At 36.9% G+C, this 25,514-nt stretch overlaps 1 protein-coding gene across 1 annotated transcript in view; it reads right to left on the bottom strand.

Annotated features, from left to right (window-relative positions):
• The window catches only part of NCKAP1 (NCK-associated protein 1), a gene marked incomplete at its 5' end in the record, with an annotated part of 45,348 nt that overhangs the window by 8,829 nt on the left and 11,005 nt on the right, over positions 1–25,514 (bottom strand). The window contains 25 exons of the mRNA XM_010189598.1: positions 258–351; positions 1,870–1,950; positions 2,431–2,513; positions 3,195–3,288; positions 7,133–7,230; positions 7,626–7,756; positions 8,135–8,353; positions 9,000–9,131; positions 10,117–10,256; positions 10,559–10,678; positions 12,206–12,338; positions 12,833–12,978; positions 13,555–13,613; positions 14,069–14,150; positions 15,617–15,749; positions 16,842–16,948; positions 17,153–17,249; positions 17,777–17,833; positions 18,433–18,589; positions 19,074–19,122; positions 19,847–19,984; positions 21,727–21,817; positions 21,900–22,042; positions 23,829–23,885; positions 24,088–24,180. Of these exons, the coding sequence (XP_010187900.1) occupies positions 258–351; positions 1,870–1,950; positions 2,431–2,513; positions 3,195–3,288; positions 7,133–7,230; positions 7,626–7,756; positions 8,135–8,353; positions 9,000–9,131; positions 10,117–10,256; positions 10,559–10,678; positions 12,206–12,338; positions 12,833–12,978; positions 13,555–13,613; positions 14,069–14,150; positions 15,617–15,749; positions 16,842–16,948; positions 17,153–17,249; positions 17,777–17,833; positions 18,433–18,589; positions 19,074–19,122; positions 19,847–19,984; positions 21,727–21,817; positions 21,900–22,042; positions 23,829–23,885; positions 24,088–24,180 (2,734 nt within the window). The remainder of the gene's footprint in view (positions 1–257; positions 352–1,869; positions 1,951–2,430; positions 2,514–3,194; positions 3,289–7,132; positions 7,231–7,625; positions 7,757–8,134; positions 8,354–8,999; positions 9,132–10,116; positions 10,257–10,558; positions 10,679–12,205; positions 12,339–12,832; positions 12,979–13,554; positions 13,614–14,068; positions 14,151–15,616; positions 15,750–16,841; positions 16,949–17,152; positions 17,250–17,776; positions 17,834–18,432; positions 18,590–19,073; positions 19,123–19,846; positions 19,985–21,726; positions 21,818–21,899; positions 22,043–23,828; positions 23,886–24,087; positions 24,181–25,514) is intronic.

Raw genomic sequence — 25,514 nt, 5'->3', positions numbered from 1 at the left:
AGTTTTCACCGTGGGCTATTAAACTCCCACATCTCCTCAGTATTCTCTTCTAGGCCGACAAGTTAACTGTATGCAGTTGAAAAGGTTCTCAGATTAACACATCGGTAGGCAGCAGGCACAAATAATTCCTGTTCTTAAGGACCCCATATACAGAATTCTCCTCCTAGCACTTCAAACATTCCACGTCTGGCTGCATTTTTTTTTTGCCCCCATCTCCCTTTTTTATCACTTCTATTTTTTAAGTTGTAACTTCTTACCTGATTTTTGGGAAGACAGTGCTACAACCAAGGCGGGATCAATCTCACAAGGCAATCCAGCAGCTGATGACAATTCATATACATTCATTGCCACCTGAGGACCAAAAGAGAGTTAAAACATTTTAAGAAAAGGACAACAGCAAATGCTTTTTGTGTAAACATGATGAAGCACAGTTTTGCTGTCATTTTTACAATGCTCATATTAAGAGTCTGAGGCATGAAGGAATTTCAGAGAGTTGGCTAAAACAAGATAAGGAGACCGGATTTTTGTTTGTTTCTAACCTACACTGAGCAGCTGGGTCAGTACTTCGTGTGCTAGATTACAATTTCTTTTTGTCAAGCCAAACAAAGCTTGTACTTTTCTACATTACCTCCAAAGCAAACATCCTGACTTCCAATTAGCTGTTTCTACATCTTTCTTCACTGATCAAAAGAAACAGATTTTTCTTTACGAGATCTAAAGTATTGGCTAACATCTGCAAATACAGCATTTTTAGACAAAAGCCAATGGCAAAAGTCACAATCTGGTGTAATACTGAAGTGAGGCAGAAATCTTGCAATATTCAAATTTGATACACATTCACTGCCCAAGCACCAAGAATTAGACCCTAAGTGGCCCTAACACTTGGCAGAACTAGGAGCACCTTCCAGCACATCCCACACTATATTTGTTTTATTGCCATAAACAAATGCTCAACACAATTATCCTCTTTATCCCCAATTTATGTTCTGGACAAAGTATCTGAAGCTGTAGTTCAGATTAACCTCTGCAAAAGCAGGTTTACACCAAGTAGAAAGGACTAGAGAAAACACTAGCAGTGTGTCTTACATTTTCAGTAAGCTCCAAAAATGACTCCACCATTAATATTTGCTAAGTTTTACACTTTGACCATAAATTCTCACATGTAGATAGTCAGCTGCACATAAGGGACACTGTGCAGAATATCCTTACTTGTGTGCCCCAGCCTGGCTACCCAAGGGAAAGCTCCAACATACAAAGCACACAATGCTGCTTGCAGTGCTGAGCTGTCAGCAGGTCCTATGATACAAGCTTGAGTGTAGTCCTGCATTAGAATAATTACAAAATATCTGGACAGGAGCTGTTTCACAACAAACTGGATAAGGAGCAACGGTGGAACCAATGCACGCCTATTTCTACAAGCCTGTATAGACATCTCAACAATTTAATATCAAAAGTAACAAAATAAAAGGAGAAAAAAAATCCCCACTTTGCCAGTCACCCCAAATCATAAGTTTCAGGGATAGGAAAATAAAAATGACATTTTGCAACAAGTACTTATTTCATCGACAGCTTTAAAGATATTTGTGCTTTGCTTGGTAAATTCAGTACACACACAATTGAGGTTGTCTCTATCTATCACAGGTAGATAGACTCATGATTAATTCCATCAGGTGGCTGGATTGTTCTTCCCCAGAGCATTAGGAGGCTGCAGATGCACAACTGCTTAGCTCTTTGGGGAAAAAAAAAAAGATGAAAGAAAAAAAATGTTCTTTGTTTCTGGATTTTTCCACAGTAAGCATGGAAGTCTTGCCCCTTACATATTTTCAGTAAGCTCTGAAACTGACTATCACCCTTTGGGCCAGGCATTACCTTCATGTCAGTCTCTCTTGGAATGTGATCTTTAAAGTCCTCGATGGAACTTACAAGGAAAGGAATGTGGTACGATAAGACCTAAGAGACAGAAAGACACACAAATGAGAAAAAATGCTTCCCACTATAATGATCAATTAATGTCGACATTACCATTATTTTACTGGACTTATTAATTAAGATTAGTTTTTATTTTATGCATAAGAATTTATTTGTAGATTTAAGACATTAAAGCCTTATAAATACAAAATCAGGATGTTTGCAAATAAAGTGAAATTAAAGTTTTTTAAAACTACTAAACACAGAAAACATTTGAGAGGCATGGTCAACCTAAAACCTTTATGTTTTAACGTAACATTTCTCTGAACAGTACTCAAGAAGGAGATTCCCCCACTTCCAACGTGCAATTTCAAGTTCCCTTATGACTGAATATTGACATTTTACTCATATGCCAACCTTTTAAGAGGTAGCATTCCTAAATAGTGAAGTGTCACATACCCTATAACCCCATTAAATTAAATACAATGAAAATTATGCAGAACTTATTCAGTTATTTCTTACATCTCTAAGGGCTTCCTGTGCCAAGGACCGAAAAGACAAGATAACACCAATAATTGTCATTCTCTTCAAAACACTGTCAACAGCTGAAGAGAAAGGAGAACAAGTAAGAACCTGTCGATGTTTGCAAGCTCAATTCTTCAAAAAAGAAGATGAAAACATTTAACAAAATACTGAAAAACACAAGTACTGTAACAATGGCATTCCTTAAAAAAGCCAAAATAAAACAGTGCTTAAGCAGGTTTTCAGAGCTGAGCTGACACCTGGATTTTCAGTAGAAGACATATCCTGTAACCACTTCATGGCATAAACCCGCAGCTGACAATACTGGATGTTAACACTAGTTCTGTGTTTACCTGAGGCCAAAAAGGTCTCTTTATAATAATTATCTTTGTTAAAAATAATTACATGTAAAAGTCCTTCCAATTAATGCAATAATTTACACTGTGATGGAATCAAATCAGAAACATGTGTCAAAAAAGCCTATGTTTTCTATTCTATGGCTATGCATCAAGTTGTCACAGCTACGTCTTATCACTGAAAAGGTGCTCAAAGCTCATCACTACAACAGTGCCCATGCACTAATTAACATCAAAATCTCATTTTGTCTGTATATGAGAAGACAGGAAAATTCTGAAAAGCTGCATCAGCCTAGATACATTTTGCTGTTTCCATATACTTAATACAGAGAAGTTAATTTTTCTCATTTTCTTTACAAAGATAAAAAATAATTCTCTCTCTTTAGGAGGACCTTGCTAGTTACCCACATGATAATCTTTTAAAGAGTGCTGCCATCTGGTCTGGTTTGTCAAAGCTGGTCCTCATTTGTGTTAGAACTTCAACATTCTCCACAACAAGTTTCTAAAAAACACAAACAAAAAACCAAAACCCAAGGATTCAGGTCAGCTGTAGATTTCACTGCGTCAACAGGATAAATGTATGATTTAGGATATTTCAGTCTGGCAGCGAGGCAACTGAACTCACAGAATAAAGATATACCCACCGTGTTCTTAAAGGGACTACAATACCAGTAGTATTATCCGTCACTACTCTACCCAAAAGCAAGCTCTGGATCAAAAAGCAGAGGATTAGATAACCCTTGGAACACGATTTTTGTATTAAGCAATGCGTACAACTTCTTAGAACAAGGCTATGAGACTCAGTAAACCAGACAATAGTTTCTCATGCTATCCAGCTTTTTGTAAGAAAAGTACACAAATATCAATAAAAATGCAGATTCACCAAATAACCCATTCTTTTGGGTTGCTTCTCTCAGTGGTTATGCTGTAAGGATTAGAAATTTAATGTTGGTAAAACTGAAAAATGGCATAAAGTGTGCAATAGTCAGATTGTTACATCTTGGTGCAGTTTACTTGAAATTTTCTTCCATTACAATACAAACTAAAACCAAAGTCATTCATTCAAGTCCCAACATCTTAGCCTGAAACAGTTAAAGTCAAGTGCAATATTTTTCATGTCAGTTTGACCAAAAGAAAATAAAATGCGTGTCTGTTTCCCATTTGTAACAGCTCAGATCACGTAGCATTAGGGTAAATGTAATAACTTTTCTGAAATCATTCTCCAAATGTGCATCAGTTTTAAATGTAAATTACAGAGACTGCATAATCACATCTATAAAATGTCAAATCTAAAAAGGGTTTCTTGCTGGCTGAGGAACTTATGTTGTGCCAACTAGCATTTCTAAATTCTCTTCAAGCAAGAAATAGGTGCTTTCTTCTTTCAAAAATATCTTTACAGTTTGAGTGCAAAGTATTCTGTTTCAGAAATGGAAAACATTATCACCTCTCTTCAGGTAGAAGACAACCAGCAGCTAAGAAAATTTAGATGTGTTGTGTGCTTCTGAACATTAAATGAAGAAAGCATTTCCCTTCTTTTAAAGAAGAGTTCATTTAGTGCTTTGTATACTAAACAATATCAAGGTAAAAAAGAACTGAAAGATGAAGGAAGAAAACAAGATATTCTGGATTGGGGACAGTCTTGCAAAGTGATTATCAGTGGTTTTATTTTTCAAGTGGATACATTCCAAACCATCTTAATTACCAGGCAGCACAAATAAAAGGAGCAATGAGGAAGGAGCAGTAGAAACTACTATTCATCAAACTTGTAGGTCATTATAAGCCTGGAATGTAATTTAATAGATACCATATAAAATCTATGAAGAGATTTGACCTTTAATAGTTCTGCTAACTGCTTTAACAGTTTTATTTTACTTTGTTGCAACCTATGTTGAAAACAGGGCAAAACATAGCAACTGGCAAGCAGGGAAATTAAATTTCCAAGTAAATATTCCTGTGACCACAAGAGAAGAAAATGCCAACACAATTTAAACTATAATGGTGCTATGAAATAATTGGTGGTCTGTGTTTACTCCCACCCTGTCAAGTAGCCTGTGCAAAGCAAGCCAGTCAAACAGCTAAGAACCTCTCGGATTCAATTACATTGTGTCATGGTTGTGCTACTTTCATAAGCTCAAGTCTACCCATAATCCACCCAGCCTTCCCACTTTCATTCTTATCTTCAATGAGAAGCAAGGAATGAAAAAAGCTGTAGGAGATGCAGCGAACTAACCACCTCCAAAAATGCCTGCACATGTGCACGCACACAGGCACGCAAGGTGTATTTCTATGCTGAAAGCCAAAACAACACTGGTTTGCGCTGAAATCAAGATGGGCAATTTTAAACCAATCTGTGTATCAGTACCTGGCAGATATGTGACATTTTAATTTAAACCCCATGAAGCTCTCCAGAATGCAATAGCCCACGCACATTGTTACTGAGTCGAGTTTTCAGCTTTACAAAAAATAACCAGCCTATTCGTTCAAGATTTCAAAGGAACAGGCTGGAATACAGTTCAAATAGTTACTTAAATGAGGCAAACTTCCCCTCCTTGCCCCAGTCTTAAACTTCAGATATAAAACCAACACCTGGTCCCACTGCGGGAAGCAAAGCAAGCATGTGGAACCCTACTCTTAATAAATTCCCCATTCTGTCCTTTTGTTGCTTCTTTCCCCCAAACACAGATGTTTCTCAGTGCTCTCTTGCACAGCCAACTGCATCTCAGCCAGAGAGATGAACGTTTTATTACTTTATTTTTTCCTCCAAATATGTGGTCATGTCCACGTGGATCTACATTATGTTCTACTTATCCTTAGCAGTATCAGAAAACAACAAATCTCAGAGACAGTTTAAAGTTGCTTTTCAAGAAGAATACACAGAGTACATCAAACATGCTGATTTTGAGAAAGTAAGTGGAGAAATACAGCAGCAACCAACAAACATCTGCCCAATGGCTTTGTGTTTTACTTGAAATGTTTCGGACGTTGCTTTGTGCATAGCCAGGAGTTACAGAATTTAACCTTAAAATCATAGCATTCTCACCTGGAAAGTCTCATCCTGAAACTCAAATACTGGAATGGGCTTAAGAAATTAACTATCCTGTTCGGCTGGTCACGTAAGTCAGGGCTGCTGCATGCCCTTGGAGCAGCTGGGAAAGCATAAGCAGCCCCTCTCCTGAAGCTGTGCCACTGAATAAAAGGCTTTGTATCTTTTAGAGTACCATACATTCTAGCAACTCAGCCGCACCGGAATCCAGTGTTTACAGAGAGAACAAGATCTTTGAAACGGCAACATGGGATATATATTAAAAATACAGACTTTTAAAGGCCTAGGATGCTCATAATAATAAATTGTTGTTGAAGAAAAAAAAAAAGTTCCTTAGATCTCTTCTTAAGTATCCATGTACATTTTAAAAAACACAGCACACAAGTAGTTACAAAAATCTCCTTATTGTAATTAGTGGTTTAATAAATTGAAAATTACGAGATTTAATAATAACTTGAAATTAAATTTGGAAATGACGCTAAAAGATTAAGCCATATGAAGAGCAAATATATGCCAATTAGTGACATTTTAATAGGATGACTATCCTGGGAAACTGGTACATGTTATTAAATTTATTAATTTAACTTTCCAGAAAGTTAATTACATAGGCATCAAGAGCTTCCCCATCTTTGTTCGTTGTTTTGAATATACATGCAACTAGCTCCTTGACATGCCCGTATTTCCATTTTTTTTTTCATGGCACCAAGTTTATTGTTTGTTTGTGTAGCTGTAGGTATGAGGTTTATTTATCAGAATACAGATATTTATAATAAATGGATACTGTTCAGCCAGAGGGAAAGATATGTCTAAAACCAAGGAAAACTAACAAAGAAGAAAGACCTCAAGTCTGCCATTCACGTAAACTGAACAACAGACACTAATACACATGATAATGAAAGTCATTACAGATGACTAAGATACATTTCAGATTTTCATGCCAAGTTTTGAGAGTCAATAGACAGGGGTTAAGCACATTGCAAGTGTCTGGAGATCTTGAACATAATTTCTCCTGCCATTGTTGATAGAGAGAGACTTAACTCCTAACTTAGGATATGTAGTGTAGAAATCAACAGAGCCTGCATAAAGTCCTGCTCATTCAGCTGTTGAGGAATGTGAGATACACACATACTGCATGTGCAAATGTAGTAAAACATAAGAGAAAGAGTCACAGCTTCACCAGTTTGTTTGATGCAGCTGTCTCAAAAAGATGGCATGCAGAAGCACAGCTATTAAACATCCTAAAGGAAGCGAAAGAGAAATCTGAATCTGTCCACCTTCCCACCCACCAGTTTCCCAAGATTACCTTCAGCTCAGCAACCTGTGATGAAATGTGCCACATCAGACTTTCACTTAGGAACTTCATGCCATATGGTCCCAGGAGTTCAGAAAGGGCTCTCATTTCTGAGAAATAAAGCAAACTGGTTTACTTCAAACATTCCTTCTTCAGTCATTTAATGCCCATCGTGTATCTAGCAATGGTGTCTAAATTGCAAAAACATTTTACGACAAGGTAGAATTTTAGATATGAGAACCTGTATTGTAATATAACTGAAGAGGCAATCACCAAGACATCATAAGTTTACATCTGTAGCTCAACTGCAACAACCCTACTTTGACCAAAAGTAAGAAAATAAGCTCAAGACAAATGCAGTGCACAAAAAAAGGACTTAAAATACTACTGAAGGTTAACAAATGCTGTCTATAATAGAACGCTCTGAAAGCTGCTGTTATTCCAATCACTCAAGCATATGATAACTACTCCTCCACAGACATTCAGTAGAAACACCAAAGGTTACCTGATATGTCAGAGTATTCCTCAGCATTAAACGTCAATTCATTTTCTGTAGGCAAATTCACAAACGCCTTCATGGCAGGAAAATAGGCTATGTGACCATTGCTGACTTGTCGTAGCAAAGTTTCCAAATACCTTATCAGAAAGAGGAAATAAAGATGAGGAGACACATGCTCATAGATATGATGTAGTGTGTATATATATACTATATAGAGATACTCTATACAGATGAAGTGTACTTGTGTGACGAGGGACAGCAAAGCCTACAAATTAAAGTTTTACTCCCATAGTTCAACTAGTACCTGTATCTTACTCTACATCTTCCCCCTATAGAAAGTGTTTCACAACAGGCAAACCTTAGAGTGCTTTTAACAGCTATTGGGAGACAAAAACTTGTAAAGGTGCAAACTTGAGAAAATTTCAAACAACTTCAAAACACTTCTCCATTCAAGATTTTTACTTAAATAAGAACAATATAAAGACCTTTTATCAAGTGTTCATATAATTACTCACCAATTAGTGTACAGACTGGTAATGGTTGGCTCACCATGACTATCCAAATGCTGAGTTTGCTGAAGCAGAACATTGTTAAACACTCGTGTAATGTCGATCTGAACGTAATTTTCTATTGACTGGAGGACTGTCATATAGGCTCTTACACTGGTTAACAGTTCTGAAGGCTTTGCAATCTCTTGTGTTGCTTGATTATACATAGTCATTCCAACAATTGACCTTTCAGACAAAGAATTGGAAACAAATAAATTACATTTATTAGTAAAATTAAAGAGACAAAGATGCAAGTACAAAAATCACTTTCTATTTAAAGCTTTTATCTGAATAGTTCTCCAACCTGCAAGTATAAAACTCTAATCAATGCACATACTACACCAGCACCAGAAATGGTTCTAGATGCCAATGAAAACTGTATTTGTGGTTCCAGCAAAAATTTCATGAGACTGTAAGAAAACTCACTGAGCATTTTTAAAATAAAGCTTTTCGTTCCCTCCATATATGAAAGCAATCCACAATATGCAAGACTTTGGTCAATACATCAATGTTAAAGTCTTTTACAATGCAAAACTTCTGGGAAATGCAAGAACAATCATGTATTAAAGTGGTTGAAGCATATCAACTAAGGCAAAAATAAAAAAATTCTTCGACCAAAGGTGCTGTCATAGTTTTAGTTTGAAATATCTGCAAAAAAAATTATAGCTATAATTGAGTATGAATTTTAAAAGTTTTTAAGTACTTTAGTACTTACGCTAAAGTTTTTACTTAAACTAAAGTTTAAAAGTACTAAGTATAAAATACTTACAACATCAAACCAGCAAAGACTTATCTTGCATATAAATGCCTCTATCTTTACAATATTTCTTACTTGGTAAAGCGGATTTCCAGGTGAGACGTTAAATATTCTCTTGGGGTAAACGTGTGTTCCCAAACCACCATGTTTGGTACATAATTGATTGAGAAGCAGAGCTCAGAAAGTGCAGTGTGCAGTTTGTCCAGGCTTTAAGAACAGGCAAAAGGAAAATAAAAAATATTTAATATAACATAAACATGCATTATCATGGAAAGCACATGCTGGATGGTAGATGCCTCGAGCAAGTACAGCTCTTTATAATTATCTTTTTCTGCTTTGAGACACTTTTCTATTTAAAATAAAAAAATGTATCTTGGGTAAGAACACATCCTACAACTGCATACTGATCTGCATCACACACAGTGATGCAAGATATATATCCATATTTTCTTCTCTTTGTGTGCACGTATATATATATATGTGTGTGTGTATATATATATAGATATAGATATATATAAATGCATACTTTTCCCTCAAAAAGAACAGGCTGTTAAGCTGTTTTCTTCATAACCGAACTAAGCAGTACAAGTAGTGTTTGCTACTAGCCAGTACTAAAAACCTAAAGATACTGGGGGAGGAATCTTAACCTACAAGCAAGTTCTTCTCCCTCAACTTCTATAATCATTGCAGTTCTCTGATGTTTGGTTGTTGCAGCTGTAGCAAAACCACTTCCCTTTCAGCAGTGTGTGTGTTTGGGCACTCCCAGCCACAACACTGCATTTATTGTTTCCTTTTCTTAGCTTCATTCCTCTTCATACTTTTATCACTCTACCGTCTTGTCCTCTGATCACTCCTAACAATTATCTTCTACCTTTTCCTCCCTTATAATCTCTTACACCCCAAACTGTATTTATTTCTCTTTCTTCCTATCTCTTTCAGGTGGGTTTTATAGTTTGGTTATTGAAACAGCCAAGGGGATAAATTCAAGAGACACACGTTCCTATTGCTGTACGTAAAAGAACTCAGGCTCTGTACAAGCTACAAAAGCATCATATGCTCACAAAGTATAAAGCTGTCATATTTACAGTCAATTAAACTTACTCAAATAAATTAAGCTAGAAGCATTCAGTATGTAAACCACACATGTTTTGACTTGGGATTCAAGGTGAAAGGAACAGAAGATGCGGCTTACTTTGTCACAACCAATCTGTTTTTCCTCATGCTTTCTACTCCTGGTTTTTCCCTTTCAGGTTCTCCTTTCTTTCCAGTCTGTTTTTTCGATTTTTTGTTCACTGCTTGACTGATGGTTTTGGCACAATGCTTTGGCAGCAACTAGTAAATGAAAAGAAATAGCCCCTCTAAATTAAAACCCAACTTTTCAGCAGCCACGAGATACAAAATAAGCTTATGTTCCAGGTGGAACCTTCATCACAAAAGTAACACAGTTCTTCCTTTGACTACTAACTACACAACTCTAATATTAAAAAGTCTTCCTCAAATCACTTTCCATTTTATAACCAGAAAACCTTCCCAAAACAGAAAAAAATTGAACAGGAGACAAACCCATAAAAATTCAGAAAGCTGAACAGAGAAAAATCTCAAAGCAGAATTACAACTGACACAACCACACTCACCTGGTCACTAAGCGTACATTGTTCTGTGCAAATGTCTGTGATAAGATTTCGAGCCTGTTTAGCCATCTCATCCAGGAACATGTTGCACAAGGAAAGACTACGATCTCCAATATGATGTCGCTGTCAAAGGGAGAAAAAAAAAAAGGCCTGATTTTCAGTTCCTCATTAGTCCTACAATATTTACACAAGACATGCTGTATGTAGTGCAGATAACAGTCACTTGAACCGTGAAGTTTTCATAATCACTGACATGGCATATTATAATGAAAAATGTTTTGCTAACTGTAGTTTGTACCAGTACTAAATCTAGGAGAAAAAAAGCATGAACTCAAGTTACAGAGGAAGCACAGTGTTCTTCATACCGCTGAAAAAATCAATACTGAGTCCTTGCTGCATTAATTTCTGGATTCAGCTCCTTTGTCACTGGATCTGCACAAACATGGCCTCTGTTTTACCAAAATCCTTCTTTCACCACTTTTACTTTCCAACAGCCACACTACAACACATCATACACAGTGCAGCGAAGATTATTTATCCAAAATGATATCAGTTACCAAGTCATACAGTTCAGATATTGAGTTCAAAGTTCTGCTGGCTGTGGCAAAATGTGCTTGCTGCAGCTGAATTCACAGTAACTAGCACACAGTGGATTTCAGCTACCTTACTGTTACTGTAATTGTTCTGAAAGACATCTTTTGTCCTGAAGGGAAGTGTTCCTGGAAACATTTTGGTGCTTGTCTAGCATAAATAGAGCATGCAGCCGTTCAAAGCAAAGTATACAGGGAAAATAATGATATAGACATATATTGAGGTTAAGTTTAGCAGAAGAGGATTTAATGTTTACATAAGAAAAACCCATGTCGTGAATATTACAACAGATCTTATTCATCTAATTGTTTCAGATGAGGGCTGTTAGGAATGAAAACACTTTTATGAGTCCTACACAAAACCGGCCAAGTTAATGCCCAGAGTAATTCCAAAGCCAGTGGACACACCGCAAATGTACTACAGGATCTTATTTCATTACAACAGAAGTAGGAAGAATTTCCTCAGAATCAAACTACTTCCTTTAACAAAGGGTCCATTTCTTCTAACAACACTCTGCATTTTTTCATTTCTAATTGTAACCAAAAGGGCTTGCATTACCCAGTTCTTACCAAAACAAATGCTTGCATTATACTGTATACAACTTAGGATTTTTTTTAAAATTTATTTAAATCTTACTGAAGAAACACTATTTATAAGAAGCTATACAGAAATCCCAACTTCCTACTTCCTTTTTCTAACTATGAATTTATAAACCATTTGAAAGAAAAATAGTTGCTTGTAAGTTTTAGTAAGCATATGGAATTTATTAGCATCTAAGCCTGAATGACCCCAGAAAAGCCATCTAACATTTGTACCTTAGTTTAACCTTTCTTTAAAGCATAGATAATAATGGTTACCCACTTCAGGAAAGGATTTTGAGATCTATGAGTGAAGAATCACACAAGAAGCTATCTACTTGTTTTACTTCTCCCTTTTACCCCTCTCCTCCCTCAAATCTTATAATGCCATAACAAACACCTTCTTACAGTGTCCGGCTCTAGTCCCCTCTACTTTTAAACAAGAGATGAACATAACTAAGATAATACATTTAAAAATTACCTCTTCCGGGCATAGTTCATGGGTACAGCTCATAAAATGAGTACAAAGTAGTGGGAATGCAATAGAGTATCTTGATTGAGAGGGAAGCTCCAAACACTGCTGAAACATCTTCTCAAAAGCACGACTATAAAAACTGATCAGAAATAGACATTTAAGTAGAACACACACATAATTTTGCTGCAAATAAAGTCTACTTCACACAAACCAAACATGCTATTAGTGCCACATTTGTAGGTATAACTCACACCACAAAATGTATCATGCTTTCAGGTAAGTTTGTTTTCTGCATTTACTTCTTATGCATTTTATCTGCATCTCTGTGTAATTATTACAGTTTCAGTCTGATGTTTGCCACCCAGGCACTGCAAAAACTTGCACCTTTTGCAAAAACATATTAAGGAAGAACATGCAAAAGGCCCCAGATCAATTATGTGACTGCTTGAAGAATCTCTCTGACAGATCTTCACAATCACTTTTATCAAACTAACTCTGACGGAAACCAGAAATTCTAACTGATACTCCCCCTGGCCTATCTTCCTACAAAGTTTGCTATTTAAAAATTACACTTGCAAGGACAAACTAAACAATAAGTAATAAAAAGCTTCTACAGTCAGGTTAGTAACATACCAAAATATAGAAAGATCTGAGGTTTCAACCAACATCTCCACCAAAGAATCTACCATTTTTGTGTGGAAAATGATTGTGTTCATCATTTTTCCTAGTTCTCTATGGTCTGCAAGACCAAGCGAAGCTTTAGAAACACTGGTATAGGCCTGGAAAGACAGAAGAAAAAGTTTTATGTTATATCTGCAGCTGTTTCATTGCAAATTCCATTGCTATTGCCCAATACAAATGTGAAATACTGATCATGGTATGCGTAGGACACCTGTGTACTTAAAGATCGTGGACAGACTATTTTATCTTTCAAATATAGCTTAAGAAAAGCAAACTGCCTTTCAGTGATGTCTCCAAACTGCTATTGCAATCCACAGGAGTGATCTCACTGAACATGATTTTCTCACTGAACAGCCTCTCTCTTCCCTTGGCTGGGGAGGGTGAATCATACACCATATCGTGCACAGCCGCCAACAGACTGCTCATCCTGAACACGTTTATCTCCAAACTGTTACAAACATCCCAAAGAATGATTTGCAAAAAGTACGCAATGCAGACAAAGCTACATCAAAATGTAGCAAATTATCTACTTTAGTATTTATTTTAAAAGAGTGGTTTATTCTTAGGTGGCCTGTCACCCACTTGCAGCATGAGAGTAATCTAGAAAAGCAGTAATTTATTAACCAGTTTGGTTTTAAGTTAGTAAAGTGTCATGCATATTTACAAAGTCTTACCTGCAATCTAAACCAATCTAATCGCATTCCTCTAAAGTCAAATACCTCTCCATCTTCAACTGCATCAGGGAAAAAGACAGAACAGAACACCTTTAGGAAAACAACTGAGTTCAGATATACTATATCAGACCTTCTTAAAAAGAAACCAAACAAAAACCCCAAAGTACTCAAGAATTATTCAAGTACTGAACTTTATGATTTTACCTAAGAATTTCCATCCAGCACAGCTATGCTCATAGGAATTAAAATATCTAGATGAAAACATGTGTAATATTCTTTATAAATGAAAAGGTAAGATTACTTCCCAATAGCATTCCTCAAAAGCTCTATCTGTATAGAGCTGTCTTGGAAAAGAGGCACACAAGAAGCAGATACCGTAATGAAAGAGAAACAAGGGAACAAACTCAGTTTATGCAAGCTATCTGCTTCTACTGATTGCATGAAATAGAAAGTGTCAAACTTTCCAGAGGAATCCGCCGCTCTGTTCCCATTTCCCAGGTCCATTTAATCTTACCTTGTTTCACGCTTAGGGACGTCATGGTGTTTACAAAAGAGGACATGATGATTGATTCATCCTCTGGGCACACTGAAAGATTCTAAAATAAACGTTGTTGCTATTTTTATTTCAAACTTGGTTTATGAAACAATATTAAAACCCATGCCCAATTTATCAGCTATACTCCGAAAAGTACAAAAATTTACACAAGGTAATTTAATCAATGGGATATTTCAAATAGTTCTATTTAACAGCTTTCACTTTTTAAATTCATTGCTCGATGACAAATACCTAGAGAAGCTCCCTTCCATAAAAAAATAAATCTGTCTAAAATGGGAATATGTCAGTAAACGTGTGCACGCATTTTCAGGCTGCAGCCATTTACAAAATGGACACCAAACATTTTCCTGCTATCAGACACCATACATTTTTCTGACCTCTATAGGCACCTGATTTGTCTGCAGAGAAAATCTGGCTATAGCAGGATGTAACAGAGTCAACACCAGCATCACGTTGCTTCCCACAAAACTCTCTCTCAACAGTTTTTTACTACCACTGGCTTCAATGATTGACACTGCCAGAAACTTTCAAATTTCACAGAATGAAACAGGTAATGAAAACAGTTTCAGCAACTGGTAAGATAATATTTCTATGAAATATTACAGTACAGAAGTTTATCTTAATTCCAGCTATGACTGACTTTTTCAGCCTTTAGGTTAAAACATCATAATTATCACTCAATCGCTTGTCTTGTCTTGTGCCTGATACCTTTTATGAACTAATTACAACTAAAATCCAAGCTAATTGTTTTTCCTCATTTCAGTTTGATCTTAAGGATTACCCCATCGAAACACAGAACACTTGTGCCACTTGTACAGCATTTAGAAGTCATTCACTAAATCTAGAAAATAGTTTCCCAGGAAATAGATGACAAATGTTAAAAATATTTAATACTGTCACTTCAGAAAAACCTGTTAATATCTGAGTATATAGAGTCATAAGTAAAAAAGCCCCAGATACGGTTATTTTGGTATTGAAAATAAACCCAAGGATTAAGTTACATTTAATACCCTAAGCAGTGATACAAACTGGTATTTAAAGTGGTTAAATAGTTCGTTTAAATACACAGTAGAGTATGTAAGTTCCACCTTCCGTAACTGATGTAATGCCTGAAGTGTGAAGTTAATTTCTGAACGCAAAATGCTCACAGCACGAACTTGCCAAGCCTGAGTAGCTGACCTAGTCACCAAATTTGGGCTCCATCTGGTGGTCACTGGGGATAAACCCAGACCGGTTCAGAAATGCCATCACTGCGTAGTCAGGCTACAGAAGAAGGTTCTACAATGCTCCTTCAGTCTGTAAACCTAGCATAGCTTAATAACGTTTAAGCATTCATATAACAACCAAAAGGACAACTCTTAATCCCAGAACTAAACAGTGATTTAATTTGCCTTATTCTTATTCATCAAAATCCACAAACCAAGATGTGTTTCGTAAAATTGTTTTGGACAAAAAGCCTTTTTCAAAAGTTATCTTTCAGAATCCCGAACTACAGTGCTGCCATACCTGAACAAGTTCATTTAAGACCACCGCATCGAAGCCAGAGAGATACTGCACATAGTATCTCTGCATCACTGGTCCGTATTTTCGCACGTGTGCTCTGAGCTCCTCCATGTAGAATATCAGCTCGGCTATGTGTCTAGGCATGAAGACAAGGAAAAGCTTACAAACATAAAACACCCAAAATACTAAAACAAATTTCTTTGAACGGAATACTTCAAGGGGATTTCCTCATACACCTTACTTTTAAAACTATTATTAATAGGTCATTTCTGTATGAAAATACTTGTTCACACTGTAAAGTGAGTTCACATAGGTAATTTTCTCTGCAAGGTAAAATCCATTTAACAGGAGGTAAGTTAGCAGGATACCGTCATGGTAATCCCCAAAGGTCTGTATAACTATTTGCTTATTTTTTGAGTAAGAAGCCCTTCTATAATGCTCAATTTGAAAAAAGGTTTTCCTCAAAAAAAGTGGTTAAAACTGAAAAATACCATTGTAATCACTGTTCTTCTGTGGTTTTTTTTTAAACCACAAGGATGGTTAAACACTTGCACAGGGTTGTTTTAGAGTGGCTCTGGGACCTCCATCCCTCACCCTAGTACCTAAATCTAGTGAAGAGAACCCAAGGCTTTCCTACTCCAGCTCTAGAAATGGTGGTGTGATTGCCACTCGTATAAACTCCTGCAGTCAACACACACACTTTCAGTTCAATCTTGTGCTGAGTAATCTTGAGAACAACTAGTGGCCTTCTGCCTATCCACATTAATAAGATCTCATAATCCTGTTTCTAATTCTTATCGTCCACTTACGATGACACTAACGGAACCTAAACACATCTTACTGCATTTAAGAGTTCTGCTAAAATACAAATCAATAAATCAAGCTTTCTGACAGGTTCCTTCCCCTCACCATCGATTTGCTCAATGCAAAATCAGTAACACTGAAGACACACGATGTTTTGCTTATTCAAAGGAAAAACAATGCATAAAACTTACATAAAATAATTTTATTCTATAAATAAATTTTCTGCAGAAAATGAATTGTCACTGATGTGCTCCAGTTTCTAATACAATACTTGCAGCTTTCTGTTTTGATAGGAAGCTTAATATTCCCAGGTAAAGATTTTCTACACATACAGTCATGCTTTCCTGAGATTCCCTTGCCTTTAAATGCATTTTGTCTGTGAAACTCTCAAATATTTAAGGTATAACACTGAAAATTAACATACTTATCTATGAAATCATCTGCGCTCTTCTTTGGCATATTATCTGCATGACGAAGAAGCCAAATAATTTCATCACGAGCAAAGGATAACGCCATAAAGACAAAAAGTGCCTGAAAAAGAAAAATTGTTCACAAGGTTATAAATCCATACAACAGTTGGACTGCTTGTGCACACGAAGAGGCAACGAGTCTCTAAACCCAAAGAATCTTAAAACCAAAGTAGGGTTTCTTTAGCCCCAGACAAACTAATTGTCTCATTATCACTGCAAAACACATTAAGATTGCATAAAAGCAAAACATAAGAACCATAATTACCTTGGGACCCAGCAGGCCTGGCTGATCAGACAGGACAGTTGCCAGTTCCTTGAGTGCAGAACGTAAAAACTTGCGTCTCTCTCTATGCATTGAGCCACTGCATCAAAAGAAGAGAGACATCATCCACTCTGCTAACCACAGAATATTTCATTCTTCCAAACATCTAAAGCCAAGCATAGGCAGCTCCTACTGCACCAACTTCAAAAGTGCAGTGTTTTAGAGGTGTGGTTCAATTGAAATTGGCATCCCCATCACCAACACTGCATATTTCTGAAGTATGGTTAACTCTAAAACCCAGGTTCTCTGCCCCTGCTCTGTGATGTCCATTTGACTCCACTAAAATATTCCTATTTAATTTGCATTCACATTAAGTAATTAGACAAAAAGAAAGTCGAGAATAAACTAAAACCTTCCATCCTTATAATCTGAAAGTAATCTAAAACTTTGGGAGTTAAATCAATAATGGCATTAAGCAAATCCAGATGAAAAAGAACAACCAGCACAAGATCTCATTTGAAAACGCACAACTAATTCAGCATTCAACAAGTCCTGTTCATACATTCTGTATCACTTTGTGACAAAAACCAACACTAAAATCTCAGAGGAAAACTTTAAGGCACTTACGCATGTGAAACAGCAGCTTCTTTGCACTCTCTGATGTCATTAATACGCTTGTTGTAGCTGCAAGTAAAAAAACAATCCAACGTGGTAGTCAGTATCAGCAGCACAATTTAGCACGAGCTGAGCGCAACTTGAGAGGAGCTCTAATGCCATAGCAAGGAGGATACTGCAAAAAGCTCACACAAGACTTATTTTTCTGATCAGAGCTGAATGCCAAAAGTCGATGCTCAAACCAAAAATACTCTATACTGAAGTACTCCTGGTATTCGCTGGCAGAGGTCTCAACTTTGTTTTTGTACGATACATTGCAGAAACAGTGTCAGATGTGCAATTTTTCAAGCAAACTCCACATTCATGACATCATTTCACTAGATTAATATTTGTGGGTGAGATCATTAAATTTTAACTTTTGCCGTTTTAGAGACTGATTCACCAGACTTTGTCAGAACCGAGATAATAAAAGGCATGGTGGTCATGAAACCAGACTCCTGAAAGTAATGCATTAAAGAACCAGTCAAGATACTAAGCAAAAATGTTTGTGTGCTATCCTTAAGCAGAATTTTTATGAGCTGGAAGTAACACTTTCAAAACAGTTCTTCAAAAACATTACACGTTTTTAACAGAGGCTCTGAAAGGAGAAAAACAGAAGGAAAACTTACCCTCGTATGTTTACAAACAAATCTTCTGCAGCTTTGTGAATATGGAATACTTCATCTCGAAACAAAGCCAAGCAAGAGCTGCTTTGAAGTGCAAGTTTCCAAAGGTTCAAAGCTGTAGCATCACTATTTAGTATTCCATGGCACAAAATAAATCCAACTTCAGAAGTCCACATCGATGTATGTCACAGACCAGAGGCACAAAGACAGTAACACAGCAGTGAATTACGCATTTTCTCTTAAACGGTTCATATAGTTCAGTAACAAACTGTTTAATGGGTAACATCGTTTCATATATAAAAAACACTCCACATTGTTCTAGTGGAGGTGTTTTTGTAGGATTTTTGTAACATGAACTACTTAATGCTTATACTGTTCAGCTACTTCCATCAGAATTATTAAAGCCCTCACTTTTAGTCAAAGCCTGGAACAAAATGATGACAAACTCCATTTCAGCAGTATATGCTGAATTGTAACTTCACTGCATGTAAAGGTATGATACATACAAATGAGATTTAATCAAGCTCTCTGGAATCTAATTTGAATACAACAGCTTTTGTACAGTACAGAGAAGCAAGCAGTCTTTTAAATGTTAACTGATTTTTTGAATACAACCATGAGCTGTTTCAGAATATTTTACTCACAAATGATCCATTTTTCCATTGCATCCAGAGAGAGGTATTCACATGGCATCTGTTGAAAACACAGTAATTTGTAGCAAACCAATTGTATAAAAGACAATACATTTAATGAGAAACACTTTTTTTAAAAAGGGACAAATAAAGCCTTAAATGTTGATGAGTCATGGACAACTGCTGATTACTAACAGGGAACATTTGAAACTGAGGGTGTGAACATTACATCAGCTTCCACAGCCTTCGATACCTTGAACAAAACAGGGAACAAATTTTTACAAATGTTTGGTCTCAACAAGTATTGTATTTAAGAATATTTAGCAACAAAAGGCTTTTGATGTATATTAATCACAACCTGACAGCTGTTAACGTTAGAATTTTTCCAGAAATACGCTCATTCAGATCACAACTGAGGCAGCAGATGCAAACAGTAAAAATTTTAGAGGAACTATCAGTGCTGATTTTCAGTCTGTTGGCCCACAAATACTTGAGACGGTACAGAGGATTCCTTCCTTCTACACTGCAGAAGTTAACATTGCTTCCCTTCTTCTTCTGATTATCAAATACTGGAAATGAAAGCATGAGCTAATGCAACAGAAGCTTGAATTAATGTGAGAAAACTTTTCCCCTGGTACTGAAGTATTCAGCTCTCCCAACCAGCCTATTTATTTCTTTGGTAAGAGCCACGTAAAGATAATCAAATAGAAAATGAAACACCTCTACATTATTTTACGAAAAACCTTGCTTAACTTTATCATCTAATGCAAATTGAAAGGCCATACTGTGTCAGACTGCGCAGGGTTAAGCATTGTACTGGGGGCACTGATGAGGCTCAGTAGTTGTGCATTTCTCCACTGGTCAGCTGAGAGATTTCTTCGAGGATAGACCATCTGGAGTGAAATCAGAGCATCTGAAAGGGACTGAAAAGGAGACCAATGATTAGTTTGAAGATGGCCTCAAGGCTCAGTCTTGGATAAATATCCAAGTTCTTTATCTCATTTCGTGAGCTGAGTATTGACACTGCCATAGTCCAAGCACAAGAGACACTAGGTACTGTTTCATCAGCAGTGCTGTTTTCTCAGCTTTATTACTAACAATAATAAAAACATTTTACTGAACTAGCTCTGAAATTAAACTTGAGGTTAAGTCTAAGCATTATGCCCCCCAAGAAGCTCACCTGGGGGGAAGGTAACCTGCTGAAGCTAATTTAAAGGACTAAACAACGGTCAGGTTTACTGCAAAGCAGTGAGATGATGGATAGACAACTTTAGTGTGCAGCTCCACAAGAGTGCAAGCAGAGTACGTCTTCTATACCACCGTGCCTGAAGGTACAACCTAACCTCAATTTATACTTCTAGCACAGAATAAGCAGAAGAGCAAAATCAGACAGAAAAATGGCTTCATGAAACATCTCAAGGGAATGAATTGGTCCACTATGAAATGCAAGAGTGTAAACAAAGATAATGCTGAAGCATGAAGTATCTTTACTAAAATGTGCACAGGAAAAGATGAACTGCAAATAAGAGTCTTAGCTAAGTAAGTCTTAACAAGACAAGAATCATGCAGAGGAAAGTCTGGAAATAAGATTACAGATTATTTAGACAAGTGAGAAGTATTCAAAACTATTTCACTTCAGAGCACTTGGAGAAGTAGCTGGAAAACTCTCTGAACTTCTGATGACTCTCTTAAATTTTAAGAAAATTAAGAAAAATCTCAAGAGGACAAGAAAAGGAAAACACAACCAGCACACAGACTCCAAAACAGGAAAAAAAAACCCCAAACTTCAAAAACTTCAGGCAATAACTTAGTATATAGCTTAAAGTTCCGTCAAGGTTCCAAAAGAATTTGTTAGGCAATCAATTTGCAAGCATCTGGAAAATAACAGCTTTATAAATAACAGTTGGTCAGTACCAACGAAACAAATTCAGTTTTCTCTGACAAAGTAGCAAGCCCAGTGGACAAACAGGAAGTGATAAACAGGACATACATCGACTTCTGCGAGGCATCTGTCACCTCTCCAAGATATTCTCATATGACAATACAGACTAGATAAATAATCACTGCAGCACAACCAGCTATGTATGAATGAAAGCTTAAAAACCTTTGGACAGAAAAGGCTTAAGGAACTTGGCTCATTTAACTTAGCAATGTCAACCTAGCAGGCTACACAATGTCAGCTTTTGAGTATAGGAGATGTTATTAAAGAGGCAGCAGTGACCTCCACGGTCCTCAGTTCAAGGACAATCCAAACCAAAAACTCTCCAGTTACAAAACAGAAAACCACATTCAACTGAAGTGGTAAACCAGGAAAAAACCGGTTTCACAGAAACATGAGCAATCTCCTTTATTTCAAGCTGCAAACCAAACAAAAACACAGACGCAACTATTCTCACATGATCCCCAACTGGTTTTTTATCAATTTCTAAACCTTAGTGAATAAAACGGTACCTTACCAATGAGGCTCAGCATTCCTCTATTTCTATTCTGTTCTGTTATTTAATAGTGTATCAATTCTCAGACCCAGACATCCATTATAAGTAAAATCTCCAGTAACATTTATACCAAATGGCTTTCGGCAAAACAAACTCTTGCATATTTACTTTTAAAATCTCTGTTTCTGTCAACTAAGGTCACTTTGTGCATGTGAAAAGTAGTTACATACTTTACTGTGAGGTACAAATTCCTCCATCATTTTCTTTAAAGGATTTTCATAATCCACAATCATCTGGCCAAGGCGTGGATATTCTCTGTCACTAAAAACAACAACAAATGATTCACTCAGGTGTAGCTGTTACTATTATTATTACACACATTTCTTACACAGCAGGTTTTTACCTTGCTCCATGTGTCATTTCATGGGCATAGTTATACAATCCAATGATAGCCTTCCTTTCTTCAATTCGAGACAGCAGTATCATCAGAGTTGTGTAGGTTATAATCAGATCTAGGTAGTTCTTTGTTAAATCGAAGTTTACAGTCTAGAGATAAAACAAGTAAATTATCATTTTAAAACTTTCAGAAGCAAGCATAAAACTTTTCCTCATCTTTCCACCAATGTTGAGAATTTTTAAATACAAGAGATTGTCCTGATCAAAGTTTCTGTTCTGGTTGCATAGCGACTTTGCATAATCATGGTTTATTCACTCAAATACCCCAACCTTTTTGCACTAGTGAAAGCAAGCCTGCACATACATCTTTCCAGGCTCAAGTGTTACAGATGAGCTCACAGGAAAGCTTTAGTTGGATGTTACTGAGCAGTCAGCAGGTGTCTTCCCTGTGAATTACATTTTAATAAGACTGCAATGTGAAAAACTAGCACACACCCAATTGGCCTGGTAAGCTCATTCCATAGGATTTATACCTGCTCCTCTTTCACAGTATAAGATTAATAAAGCTCAAATTTAAAATAATTACTAAAACTAGCAAAGTGACATTATGAATCTTAAAAAAGAAAGCTGAAAACAAAAGGAAAATATGTTTGAGGTTTCAGAGGGGTTTTTTTTGTTTGTTTTGGTTTTTTGTGGGTTGCTCTGTTTTGATGTTGGGTTGGGGTTATTTTTGGAGGGGAGGGTTTGGTTTGGTTTGCTTTCTTTTTTTAATGTAACGCATTTAGTTGCTGTTGTACTTGCTTTAGCCAATACCAGCAGTGACCTCCTCACGTATTTCTTAGGTGGACACCAGTGATATTCCTGTTTTGTGAGTCCACATGTGTTAAGAATGCAGGTGACAACAAACTTCTATGAATAAACTTAAAGATACAATAAAGCAAAAGTTACAGAAAGATATGTATATCTGGTAATGGACATACTGTAACTACTGTCCATAAGCTGCCTCAAAAGAGGGATGGCCAGCAGGGTGAGGGAGGTGATTCTGCTCCTCTGCTCTGCTCTCCTGAGACCCCACTGCAGTACTGCGCCCAGTTCTGGGGCCCCCAACACAAAAAGGTCATCGAGCTGTTGGAGCGGGACCAGACAAGGGCCACAAAGATGATCAGGGGGCTGGAGCACCTCCTCTATGGGGACCGGCTGAGAGAGTTGGGGCTGTTCAGTCTGGAGAAGAGAAGGCTCCAGAGGGACCTTATTGCAGCCTTCCAGTTCCTGAAGGGGGCCTGCAGGAAAGCTGGGGAGAGACTTTTTACAGAGGCAGGTAGCAATAGAATGAGGGGGAATGGTTTTAAACTGGAAGAGGGGAGATTTAGCCTAGATACTAGGAAGGATTTCTTTACTGTGAGGGTGGTGAGACACTGGCACAGGTTGCCCAGGGAAGCTGTGGATGCTCCCTCCCTGGCAGTGTTCAAGGCCAGGTTGGATGGGGCTTTGGGCAACCTGGTCTGGTGGGAGGTGTCCCTGCCCATGGCAGGGGTTGGACTGGGTGATCTCTAATGGCCCTTCCAACCCAAACCATTCTATGATTCTATGATTCTGTAAGTAGCCTCTTTAGAATGGTCTATCTTCTGATTTCACACAGAACCACAGAATTAGAGGCTGGAAAAGACTTCTGAGATCACCATCAAGTCCAGCCTGTAACCTAACACTACCACATCCAGCTTTTCCTTAAACACCTCCAGGAATGGTGACTCCACCACCTCCCAAGACATTTATAGAAGAGAGATACCTGAAGATTAGAGTATTTTTACTTTTCTTTCATTTATAACTGGAGATGCCATGTTTCCTGGGCTAACATAAACAAGTCCTCCTAATTCCCCACCCAGTACTCATTAGAAACATTGAAGATGTGTTTGAAAGCTTAAACCCAGAAACTTACAATGTCAAAGAAGACTTGGCAAACATCAATAGTGTTCAGCAGCTCACAAACATGGTCCTTGAAAAACAAAGGCATAATTTTAGTTTAAAAATATGTAAGTAAATCACTTTAGTATGCTTAGTGATGGAGACTATGTTGATTTTGATTTCTGTTTAAGGAACAAAGCTACAGGTTTAGCTATTTTATTGCACAGTGTTATTTCATAAAAAAAAAAGAATCCAGACATAACAGAAAAACTGACATATTTGCAACACCTTACCTTAAATTCCATTACATCAACAAACGTGAAGTAGTACAACGCCAGGTTCTTCAGAATCTCCGATTTTTCTTTCTGGAGTTGAGCAAGCTGTTGCTAAAAGAGAAATATAAACATGCACACTGCTCTTAGAAGATCGTGAGAAGACTACTGAGAAACAATACCTGTGAAGCACAAAGTAATCACCAGGCTATGCAAAGAAGCCTTAACATAGTTTTCTAAGACTGAGGTTCTGTGTCTCAAATACACAGAGTTCTCAAAATAGGTAATTTTAACAGCTGCCAACTACGCTTTGAAGATAAAAGTCGAATTAGTACACATTAGTACCAACGTCATATTGTTTAGCTCAGCTAGAGATGAAACTGGGCAGTTAGGACAACAGTGTTATCATATGCATAATTAGCAAAAGCAGAACAGTACGTGACCACAAATCAGTATGACAAAAAAAATAATGACATTACTTGAGATGGGAGAAAAGAAGGTGGCAGGTTACAAACTTTACTACAGGAAAACATTATGCTTTTAAATTCTGAACTTACCAAAAAGAATATCCAGGCAAAGCCACGTTAAGCATGCAAAATAAAATGTAGATACAAACATAAAATACAGTAACGGTTCTTTGACCAGTTCCATATAAACACAATAATACATTCAAACAAAAGCAACAAAATAAATAAACACAAAAGAAGCAAAACACTAGCATTAGACACTGGTGGATAAAATGGAAGAGGCAAATGTGAATACGAAGGTATAAAATAGTACACATGGATTTTTACTTTTTTAACAGACAATGAATCATCATTTAATGACTGTCCTTCTCAAAGTTTTCTGGAGTACCAGACACCTAATTACAGTGAAGAACACAAAAATGCAGCTGTTGCTGAACAGCATGTTTATCTACGTATTGCAGTCTCACAGCACTGCAAGAACCCAATTATTTAACTTGCTAAATCCAGCTATTAATAAAGCTTGTTTCCTGATATACGAACCGAGTTAAAGCAATCATAACACTCGATATGGAAAAGTGCCCTACAAAAAGCTACAAGATTTTAAATTCAATAGGATTTCTCCAGCAAGAGCAATCAATTACAAGAAAGGTTAAATAAATTGTTTCAGATTGGTTAGCTTATTTTCATTTGAGAGTTTGTAACTGGATATGCTTCTTCACCTCCCTCTCTGTGCCCCGTGTTCTCCATTTTATGTAAAGCACAAAAATTCCTCTAAATTAAAAAAAAAAAAGACTGCCTGGACGACCACAGCATATCACGGATATGATAATTTTTGCAGCTTTCCTCTTTATTTTTAGAGGCGATTATGATTTTTAGAAGCCTTGAGCCATAAGACTTCCATTAGAGCCACGGAAGATTGGCATATATAGAGTTAAAAGCAAACTGGAATGGCTACGCTCTAAAATACTCCTGCCTACTTTT

Source organism: Mesitornis unicolor, unplaced genomic scaffold (assembly GCF_000695765.1).
Source record: "Mesitornis unicolor isolate BGI_N332 unplaced genomic scaffold, ASM69576v1 scaffold16938, whole genome shotgun sequence".
Classification (NCBI taxonomy): Eukaryota; Metazoa; Chordata; class Aves; order Mesitornithiformes; family Mesitornithidae; genus Mesitornis; species Mesitornis unicolor.
This window is presented reverse-complemented; position numbering and strand designations above follow the sequence as displayed.